Here is an 11,665-nt window from a genome sequence, read left to right on the forward strand (position 1 = left end):
TAGTAGAGACGGGGTTTCACCATGTTGACCAGGTTGGTCTCGATCTCTTGACCTCGTGATCCACCCGCCTCGGCCTCCCACAGTGCTGGGATTACAGGCTTGAGCCACCGCGCCCGGCTTTCACAGAATTTTCTTGCTACCCACCTTCTGAAGTCTGATTCTGTCATTTCATCACACTCGTTCTCCATCCAACCTTATTCCCTTGCTGGTGAGGCGTTGTGATCCCTTTTAGGAGGAGAGGATCTGGTTTCGTGTGTTTTCATCCTTTTTGTGCTGGTTTCTTCCCATCTTTATGGATTTATCCACCTGTTGTCTTTGTAGTTGCTGGCTTTCAGATTGGGTCTCTCATTCATGAATGAAAGCCAAATTCACCCATAGGCTGTTAAGCGATGCTCTGAAACTTATTCGCAAAGTACATAGAGAAAGAAATTGCACTGGGTGAGACCTAACTCCCGCAGAGAAGTGGCTTCAAAACCGGGCCTCCCCGGCCGCCGGTTTGGTTCTCCTCTCCCTCCTCCCCCTGTAGCTGCCTCTAGGGGCTCCCTGGGCAGCCGTACTGGGCGTTGGGACTGGGCTGGGTCAAGTGTCGGCAGGGGTGTGGACAGGCTCATGCCAGGCAGGTGTCGCAGTGGGCCCGCGGGCTAGTTACTAACGGGTCCCGGGTCCCGGGGCGCCGCAGTAAGCGCGGCTGCAGGCTGCTGTGAGGGGCGGGGAGAGCGCGGCTGGGAGCTGGCAAGTGGGCAGGCAGAGGGTGGTGGGAAGCCCGGGCGGAGGGGGCGGTGTGAGAGCGGCGGGGCTGGGGCGGGGCCTGGCGGGGCTGGGGCGGGGCCTGGCGCGTCTGCGGAGCGCGGTGGCGGTTGGTGGCGGTGCTGGCGCTGGTTAGACTATATAGCTTATAAATTATGCACATATGTACGTATTATAGAAAGGTATTTAAACAATATGTATACATATTTATAATTTAGATAGAACACATGCTAAATCAAATGAGATAAAATGTTAACAACAGGTGAATGTTGTTCTTTGTACTATTTTATTTTTGCTGTGTTGTAAATTTAAAATTATTTCTATAAAATGTTTAAAAATTGTAAAATAATGGGCCAGGGACGGTAGCTTACGCCTGTAATCCCAGCACTTTCGGAGGCTGAGTCGGGAGGATCACTTGAGGTCAGGAGTTGGAGACCAGGCTGGCCAACATGGTGAAACTCGATCTCTACCAAAACATACAAAAAGTAGCCTGGCGTGACGACGCATGCCTGTAGTTCCAGCTACTTGGGAGGCTGAGGCGGGAAAATTGCCTGAGCTAGGGAAGTGGAGGTTGCAGTGAGCTGAGATCACACCACTGCACCCCAGCCTGGGTGACAGAGTGAGACTCTGTCTCAAAATAAATAAATAAAAAATAAAATTTAAAAAATATGAGGTGAAAGGATGGGCCAGGCACACATACCTATAATATCAGTACATCAGAAGGGTGAGGTGGAAGAATAGCCTGAGCCCAGGAGTTCAAGATCAGCTGGGCAACACAGTTAGACCCTGCCACTACAAAAAACCAAAAAATTTAGTTGGGTATGGTGGCATGAGCATATGGTCCCTGCTACTCAGGAGGCTGAGGTGGAAGGATCACTTGAGCCCAGGAGTTCTAGGTCGCAGTGAGCTGTGATCATGCCACTACACTCTAGCGTGAGTGACAGAGCAAGACCTTGTCTCTAAAAAAATAAATACATAAATGAATAAAAAATAGCCCTATCATCTCATTAAGTGCTCTAGTTCCATTTTTTAAAAAATTTTTATTTAAATTTGTAATATATTTAAATTTGTAATAAATTTATAATAACTCAATTCATAGAGTTAACACTCAGACTTACTAGAAGAAATTTCCAATATCTTTTAAAATTCAATTATATTAAATGTATATTTTTATTGCAGGTAGACATGATGGGGTAATCTACCTATATAGATATTTTTTAGGCTCATCAAGTGAAGCAGTGGGAGTGGACAAGGAAGAAAGAAATCTGTAACTGGTTTGTGATCAATTAGTTGCAAACACCATTGCACTTGGACCAGCTTTATAATAAATTTTGAAGCAAAAATTTATAATCGTTAGGGTAAAATTCAGTAAGAAAAGTAAATGAAAATATAAATTATAGGAGGAAAAAATGTAAATTTCTAACTGTTAAAGTATATTTACATTTGTTTTAAAGGAATGATGGTGATAATGCGTATCAAATTGTGCTAATGGTATTTAGAGTCACTGGGTGTATTTTTAAACCACCCTAACAGTTTTGTGTTTTTTTGTTTTTTTGAGACAGAGCCTTGCTCTGTTGCCCAGGCTGGAGTGCTGCAGTGGCGCGATCTCAGCTCACCACAACCTCCACCTCCCGGGTTCAAGCAATTCTGCCTCAGCCTCCTCAGTTGCTGGGATTACAGGCGTGAACTACCTTGTCTGGCTAATTTTTGTATTTTCAGTAGATGCAGGGTTCTACCATGTTGGTCAGGCTGGTCTCAAACTCCTGATCTTGTGATCCGCCCGTCTCAGCCTCCCAAAGTGCTGGGATTACAGGCGTGAGCCACTGCACCTGGCCCTAACAGTCTTACTTTACACAATATAAGAGAAATTAGATCTTTGCAATACCTTAAATTCAAGATGAAAAATTTTAGACTTCTATGAGAGAGCGGGTATAAAATTACTTTAAAGACAAGGAAAGGTTTGAAGATCACAAATACGGTGTAAGTCAAATTCCCGTATAGCTAGGTCAATGACTCCATGCCACATACCATGCTTCTTTAATTCAGCAAACTCACGAGGGGGAAAAGCACACTCACCTGACAAGCACGTCATTAGTCCCAAGGCAAGCATCGCACCAGCCAGAACGGTCAGGCGGTTATAGCGCATTGCCATGATGGCTGCTATAAAAAATGTCTTATCACCCAATTCAGAAACAATGATAACTGATATGGCAGCGACAAATGCATGTATAAATCCCAAATTAGTTTGAGCAGCAGGATCTTCCTTATTGGTATGAACTGGAGCTGCTGGTGTAAATGGTTTCTGGAAAGAAAAAAAAAATCAGTTACTTCTTAAAATCATTATTTAAAATTATTTTGCACGTAAGATTTTTTTTTTGAAAATTTTCTTGTCATATTCATTACACTTATTCACTGTCTAATCACTCTGAAAGCCACTGGTAATGACAGTAACCTCTGACAATGTTTGCTACAATTTGAGTATCCATTATTTGAAATGCCTGGGACCAGAAGTATTTGCAATTTTGGATTTTTTATATTCTGTAATATTTATATCATAGTTGGGCATCCCTAATCCAGAAATCCAAAATGCTCCAATAAACATTTCATTTGAGCATCATGTCAGTGCTCAAAAAGTTTCAGATTTTGAAGCACTGTAGATTGTAGATTGAGAATACTGAACATGTATAATACAGTTTTATATACAATTCTCCAAAACAATTTTAAGAACAGAGTACACCCAAGCACTTGTTTTTTTGAGACAGAGTCCCACTCTGTCACTCAGGCTGGAGTGCAGAGGTGCAATCTTGGCTCACTGCAACCTCCACCTCCCAGGTTCAAGCGATTCTCCTGCCTGAGCCTCCCGAGTAGCTAGAATTACAGGCATGCACCACCACGCCCAGCCAATTTTTATATTTTTAGTAGAGATGGGGTTTCTCACCATGTTGGCCAGGCTGGTCTCAAACTCCTGGCCTCAAGTGATCCACTTGCCTCAGTCTCCCACAGTGCTGGGATTACAGGTGTGAGCCACCACACCTGGCCAAAATTACCTTGTTAGGAATTTGTGATTTGAGATTTAGTTCTTAGCTATGTCTCATTCAAATTTTTATTAGTAACTTGCGTGAAAGACCCAGGTATGTTCATCGAACATTTGAATGACAAGAAACTAAGAAAAATTTCATTAACACTTTAAAGGACAGAGTAAGACCCACAAACCTCAACAGGACATACAGAGTTGGTTCTAACTAGGACAAGTTTAATACAGCTGTTTACATGGATGGTCCTATGCTGAAGTCTAAAAATATCTTAGAAGGTAAAGTGGCCTAATGAAAAAGACAAACCAGTGTCTTAGCTAGCATTACATTGAAAATGTAACAAAGCTCCAAAAAACCAGTAAGCTCTTTGCTTTAAGCAGGTAGTGACAAGTCTAACATTATTCTACATTGCTCAGACCTTCCAGAAAGTTCTACATACAGTTCTAAAGCACCGCACTACCCTCTGAAGATCAGCAGAGATGTCAAAAAAAGACTAAAACCAGAGATGGCAAGTTACTGAAGCCAAAACCCAGCATGTATAAGAGCCAAAAAAATGTTTTTTACATTTTTAAGAGGTTATAAGAAAGAAGAAAGAGGAAGGAAGGGAAGGCTGCTGGGAGACACGAGGAAGAAGGGAAGCAATGGAAGATTATACATCAGAGATTGGTAGCCTGCAAATACGTGGCATGAAATATTTACTATCTGACAACTCTAAAAAGTTTGCTGACTTAGCTCTAAAACAATCCCATGAGGGACCAGGAAGAACAGGGTATCATATTCCAATAATTGGAAAAGTTTACATGTGAATCTATCCAATCTATATGGTACTAACAGGCAGAACTAAAAAGTTACAGGTGGCAGGTTTTAGCTTAACAGAGAGAAGAGATTCCTATCTCCAAAGAGAAACCTGAAGTTGGAATGGACTGCTGGAGGAGCTGGTAAATACCCTGCTCTTCTCAACGTCTGAATTCCAGGAAGGGAACCACCATTCCCAGGAAATGGGCTAGACAAACAGTTCTCAACCAGGGCAATTTTGTCTCCCAGGGGACATCTGACAATGTTTGGAGACATTTTTGGTTGTCAAAACGAAATGAGAACTACCGACATCTAGTGGGTAGAGTCCAGATACACTGCTAAACATCCTAAAATGCACAGGACAGCCCTTCCACAACCAAGAATTATGTATTCAGATCGTCAACAGTTCCCAGACTGAGAAGCCCCACACTAGATAAATCACTTCCAAAGGTCTCTTCCAATCCTAAGAGCTTATTTTTCATTTTTAAAGCTTATGAATTTCTAGAAACCTAAGAGATACAGAAAAAGAAACCCAAGAACAGTCATTTTAGACAGGGTAAAAACAGATTACAAAGGTCCTAGTCAGAAGAATAAAATCATAAATTCTTACTGTGTGCATGTCATTCCTTAACATGTAACATAAACCTGATTCCAAAATTCCACAGTAAAGATCAGAAAAATTTAAGCATTACCATTAAGACTAGACCTCTGAGCTAAATACTGGAGAAATTTAACACAATGGAAAGTATTTGCTGCCTTGACAGCTAGCTCTTAATGAATTAAGTTTAATTAATTAATCAAGTATCCTTTTAAGGGCTTCTAGCTTTCTTTCCACCACTATTTTGGTTCCATCTATGTTGATGCTCCTTTAAAAATGAGCTTCCTGCAGTGAGCTATGATGGCACCACTGCACTCCAGCTTGGTGACGAAGCAAGATCCCCTGTCAAAACAACTTCCTTTCTCTTCCATAAGAATCCCAAAAAAAAAAAAAAAAAAGGTATTTCAAATTTCAACTTGGCTCTCTCTAGCACATTTTCCTCCTGAATATACTTTTTAAAGGTTATTGTAAATTTTCAGGATCTGAAATTCCAGAAAACTTTTAGGAATAAACATACACCATTTATGATCACTTAGCTCTAAGCTCAAACACAAAATGTTTACTTTTTAAATCAAACACAATAGTGATCAAAGCTAAAAAGACTTCTTTTTTTTTTTTTGAGACACAGTCTCACTCTGTTGCTAGGCCATCTCAGCTCACTGCAAACTCCACCTCCCGGGTTCAAGCAATTCTCCAGCCTCAGCCTCCTGAGTAGCTGGGACTACAGTCGCGCGCCACCACGCCCAGCCAATGTTTGTATTTTTAGTAGAGACAGGGTTTCACCATGTTGGCCAGGATGGTCTCGATCTCCTGACCTCATGATCCACCCACCTCGACCTCTCAAAGTACAGGGATTACAAGTGTGAGCCACTGTGCCTGGCCAGCCTCATGGCTTTATAATTCCCAGCCATGAAACCTCAGCCACATTATTTAATCTGTTCCTCTATGAAATGTAGGGATAAAAAGAAATAAAATTTAAAAAAAAAAAAAAAAAAAAAAAAAAGAACAACAACAAAAAAGAGTACAGACATGCACCACATGACATTTTGATCAAGATGGGCCGAAAATACAGCAGAAGTCCCATAAGATTATAGTACCATATTTTTTACTGTACCTTTTCTATGAATTGGTATTTTTATATATATTATGTTACAAATGCCTACAGTATTCAATATAGTAACACACTGTAGAGGTTTGTAGTCCAGGAGCCATAGCTATGCCATTTAGCCTACATGTATAGCAGGTTACACATCTAGGTTTGTGTGAGTGAGTACACTCTAGGACGTCTGCACAACAATGAAATTGCCTGACAATGCATTTCTCGGAATACATCCCCATCATTAAGTGATGTATGACTGTAAAACAGAACAAATTTTTTTGAAAACTACATATTCTTAAAATCTTCCTATACACAAATCACACACAAAAAAATAAAACTTAAAGCTTGTTACACACGAAGCCATTCCTGGGTGGCCAAAATCACACAACCAACCATGGTGATAAGAACTTAAAAGTATCAGGGTACCATGAAGATAGAAGATTTCTTTCAATTAAAATATTCCCCTCCCCTCCCTCCCTCCCTTCCTCCCTTCCTTTCTTTCCTCTCTTTCTCTCCCTGTTTCCTTTATCTTGCTCATTTTATGCAAAGGGCTAGCATTCTCATCGCTCTTTTTTTCAGGTTTAATCCTTATTTTAATAAAGTTTTCAAGCAAAAAGTAAAAAAAAAAAAAAATTAACAGAATTAGAAAGTGATTCATTACCATTCACAGCTACGTGAAAGGATCATCTCCTTTTCATAATTCACCTTCACAGGGACGCGGTGCAGTAGTTAAATGTATAAGCTCTGTAATCCGACTGCCTGGGTTCGCAGCCGAGGCATTATGAGTTACGGCGTGACGTTGGGCCAGTTAAGTATATTTCCCTGTGACTTACTTCATCTGTAACATAAGGGCTACCTACATTGCAAAGGGTTGCTGTGAGGATTAAATGAATTAAATGAATAAAGCCCTTTAGGACAGTGCTTAGTACACAGTAAGTGCACAATTAAAGTTAGTTTTTGTAGTACCACAAAATGTTACTTCACTGTTTTAAGAAATGCAATGGTCTTTGCATACCAAATACTTGGTTCTGGTAACTGTCCAACACTTCTCACTGAAGCACACACCAGGTTCCCCAAATGCACCTGCTACTCTATCCTGAAGGATGAGCCAGAGCCAGATTCTAACAAAAAATCATGCAGCCACAAAGGTGGGCCACATAATACAATTTTACATTTTCTGTTGCCATATATTTAAAAGTAAACTAGGTAAAACTTTTAATAACATTTTACCCAACCCAATATATCAAAAATGCTACTATTTAAATTATAAGCAATATTTTCTAAATTACTGAGGCAATTTTAACATTCTTTTCTTCATACTAAGTCTTCAGACCCTGGTATTTACGCACTGTACACCTCAACTCTGGACTAGCCACATATCAAATGCTCACATCCACAGGTACTCACGGCTCCAGTACTGGGCAGTGCAGCTCGAGGGCATGCCAGGCTTTTGCTAACCACAAGCCTTCGGCCAAACAGTCCTATTTCCCTACCTACCTCCTTTTCATTATCCCTCTCTTCATCCAGATTCCTCAAGGTCCAACTCAAGTAGAACCTCTTGAGCAAGGCCCACTCCCAGCAACTCCAGCTCCTAATGATCCTGCCCCACTACAATAAAACTGACTGCAAACTGTTGGCAATGAGTATGAGAGGCCTATTACAGAAAAAAGTTCAAGATAGGAACACTCAAGGAATTGACCTTTTTGGATTACAAATATGTTAAAGAAGCAAAATAACTAAGTGTCAGCAGGCTCAGTGGCTCATGCCTGTAATCCCAGCACTTATGGGTGAAGCCCTTGACCCCAGGAATTCAAAACCAGTCTGAGCAACAAAGTGAGACCCTGTCTCTACAAAAAATACAAAATTAGCTGGGTGTGGTGGCACACACCTATAGATCCCAGCTATTTGGGAGGCTGTGACGTGAGAGGATCGCTTGAGCCCAGGAGGTGGAAGTTGCAGTGAACAGAGATCACATCATTGCACTCCAGCCTGGGCAACAGAGTGAGACCCTGCCACAAAACAAAGAAAAAGAAAAAAACAACTAAATATCCATTGACAGAAAACTGGTTAAATAAATGGTAGATCCATATAATGGAATACTATGGAGCTAAAAGAATAAGAATGTTCTATATGCTAATATGGAAAATCATTAAGATATTTTGAAGTTAAGAAAAAATATATACTAAGTATGTGTGTATGTGGTGTGTGTAAGCATCATAAATACACACCAAGTTTCAAGAAACAAGTTAATGATGATGTTTCCAGAGAAGGAACCAGAATGACTAGAACAGGGGTTGGCAAACTTTCTCTAGAATAGAATAAAAGGAAAAGAGACATAACTTCTCACTCTAAATTCTTCTGTATCTTCTGGAATTTTTAACTTGCACACCATTATAGACACATGCTATGCACAATTTCAAAAATCTCTTAACCCAATCTTATGCCAGCTACGGAGGATCAATTTCTTGCAGGCTATGACTGGCTTCGGGCAGGTCCAACCACAAAGCACTGCTCTGTACTTACTCATTCACTACCTGGAAGCGTGGGGAGTTAATACCTATGGAGCAACCTCTCACCAATATGGAAGCTGGTTCTAAGATTCATTGCATAAGGCTCCTTGGAAGTTTCAGTACAATTCAGTACTAGTCACTCATGGAGTGGCTAACCTAAAAATGCATCACTTCTTTTCTGCATATACCTCTTTTCTGTACTGACAATGTGAAAGAATACAGGCATGTTCTGAGAACAGGGAATAAACCATCAGAAGAATGATTGGGGCAAGATGAGAAAGATAAACTGGGCCTGAAATCCTTTATGTTTGCAGACAAGCTCAAAGACAAGAGGGAAGTCCTTACATATTTTTGTGTTAAGACATAAACATGATCAAGGAACTATAACCAATTATCAGGTCAGAGAGTGGAGAGTATCAGCCACTGGATCAATCAGGAGGTCAGCTGCATGAAATCTGTGTTAAGGACAAATAAGGAAAAAATTCTGCACATGATGGAAAGAAAAATCACTCGACCTTTAAAAAGGTACGCTGGTGCAGGGTGGGAATCAAGGGTGGTGGTGAGGTTTCCTGACTGGTTGACTGGCAGAAATATTAGTCCTCTTAATTTTTATTTATTTATTTATTTATTTTAATTTATTTTTTGAGACAGAGTTTCGCTCTTGTTACCCAGGCTGGAGTGCAATGGCGCGATCTCGGCTCACCGCAACCTCCGCCTCCTGGGTTCAGGCAATTCTCCTGCCTCAGCCTCCTGAGTAGCTGGGATTACAGGCACGTGCCACCATGCCCAGCTAATTTTTTGTATTTTTAGTAGAGACGGGGTTTCACCATGTTGACCAGGATGGTCTCAATCTCTTGACCTCGTGATCCACCCGCCTCGGCCTCCCAAAGTGCTGGGATTACAGGCTTGAGCCACCGCGCCCGGCCCTTCGTCCTCTTAAAATGCTAGTATTTAATACTCTTAAAAGGTATGTGGGAAGAGGAATAAAAACAAGGGATTTGGTTTCAGATACATATCCAGTTGAGGTGATAAAATGCATTTCAAATGAAGGTTTGGAAGAGGTTATCAGAAATAGATCACCAGAGTTTAGCCTAGGACAGCCTCAAGGCTGACAGCCTCAATGTCCTCAATAGGCTCCTGGAAACTGCAACTTCAAGATGTAAAAGAAAATCAACTTTCTTTTCTCATCAATGTTATAATGAAACAACACTGAATTAAAATGACATTATTTGATGTCATTTCACTTTAAGTTACAGTTTCCAAGAACCTGTTAATGACATTAAGTAAGGACTTACTGTATTTAATGTCAGTTGCTGACAGCCCAAAGTTATCAGCCAGAGCTTTGCAGGTAGATGAGATTTCCAACAGATAAAGCAAAGAGATCAAGTTCAAATAGTATGCCTTAGAGAATGTCTTTATTTAAAGAAGATGAAGGGAGGAAAAAAAAGAAAAAGAAAAAGGAAACAAATTCTTAGATTTCGAGAGCCAGGAAGCAAGTAAAGCATCACAGACGGTCAGGTTAGGGTGAGCTACTAACTAGATGCCAGATATTTTCAGACATATTGTTGCATTTGATACTCAAAAAAACTTAAGAGCTGTTTTAAGTTTCAACACAAGAAACTGGGGCCAAATGGGCTTCATTATTTTGCCAAGTTCATACAGCTGAGATGGATTCTTAAAAAGCAGGAAATTAACAGTGTCAAATGAGAACGAAAACGATCCTTAGATTGAGCAATTTGCTAAGTTACAGGTATCCTTCAAAAACGGAATTTGTGGTTGCTCATTCCTATAATCCCAGCACTTTGGGAGGCCAAGGCAGGAGAATTGCTTGAGGCCAAGAGTTCAAGGCAACATGGGTAACATACTGAGACCTCAACTCTACAAAAAAATTAAAATAAATAAAATTAGCCAGGTGTGGTGGCATGCACCTGTAGTCCCAGCTACTTGGGAGGCTGAGGTGGGAGGATCACTTGAGCCCACGAGTTTGAGGTTGCAGTGAGCTGAATGTGCCACTTACTCCAGTCTGGGCAACACAGCAAGACCCTGTCTTTAAAATTAAAAAAAAAAAGAATTTCAAGAAAAAGGCAGGGACTGAAGCCAGACAACAATATACTAAAGCAAACTGAAAAAGCAGCAAATCCCCTAGTTAGAAGTTTCATATACAAAACTGAAGAAACTAACATGGCTGGGCACGGTGGCTCATGCCTGTAATCCCAGCACTTTGGGAGACCGAGGTGGGCAGATCACCTGAGGTCAGGAATTCAAGAGCTGCCTGGCAAACATGATGAAACCCCATCTCTACTAAAAATACAAAACCAAAAAAATCAGCTGGGCATGGTGGCACACACCTGTAGTCCTAGCTACTCAGGAGGTTGAGGTTGCAGTGAGCCAAGATTGTGCCACTGCACTCCAGCCTGAAAAAAAAAAAAAATGAAACTAAGAGACAAATAAGAATGAATGACTTTTTTTTTCTTTCCTAAAATAGGAGAAACATATGAACATGTGTAAGCAGATATAAAGGAAACAATGGGAAGGGAGAGAATAAAGGCACTGAGGGAGGAGGTTAGAAGAGAACAGGAAGATGGACGCAGAGAGGAGGTTCGCAAAGGATGAATTTTGTCCAAAACATGAAAAAGGCAGAAGGTATGGGCACAAAGGCATATACTTAGATGCATACAGGATTAGATGCAGTGTGCAATTCTAATTTTGATATTTCACTATTCAGTTATACAGTGCTATACCATGGTAAGTAATGAGATACTAGTATTTTGGTACAAATACCACTATTTCAGTATTTTAATAATGTCTGAAACACACCATATTTACATCTTGAGAGGATTAACAACTTATAATTTTTTTAAAAAACTTGCTTAACAAAAAACTC

At 40.6% G+C, this 11,665-nt stretch overlaps 1 protein-coding gene across 2 annotated transcripts in view; it reads right to left on the bottom strand.

The window, feature by feature from the left end:
* The window catches only part of TMEM165 (transmembrane protein 165), a 40,670-nt gene that overhangs the window by 20,274 nt on the left and 8,731 nt on the right, over window positions 1-11,665 (bottom strand). For both annotated transcript variants that reach the window (XM_017540250.2, XM_037742598.1), the window contains one exon: window positions 2,824-3,049. In XM_017540250.2, the coding sequence (XP_017395739.1) occupies window positions 2,824-3,049 (226 nt within the window). The remainder of the gene's footprint in view (window positions 1-2,823; window positions 3,050-11,665) is intronic.

The sequence above is a fragment of the Cebus imitator genome, unplaced genomic scaffold (assembly GCF_001604975.1).
Source record: "Cebus imitator isolate Cc_AM_T3 unplaced genomic scaffold, Cebus_imitator-1.0 Scaffold124, whole genome shotgun sequence".
Lineage (NCBI taxonomy): Eukaryota > Metazoa > Chordata > Mammalia > Primates > Cebidae > Cebus > Cebus imitator.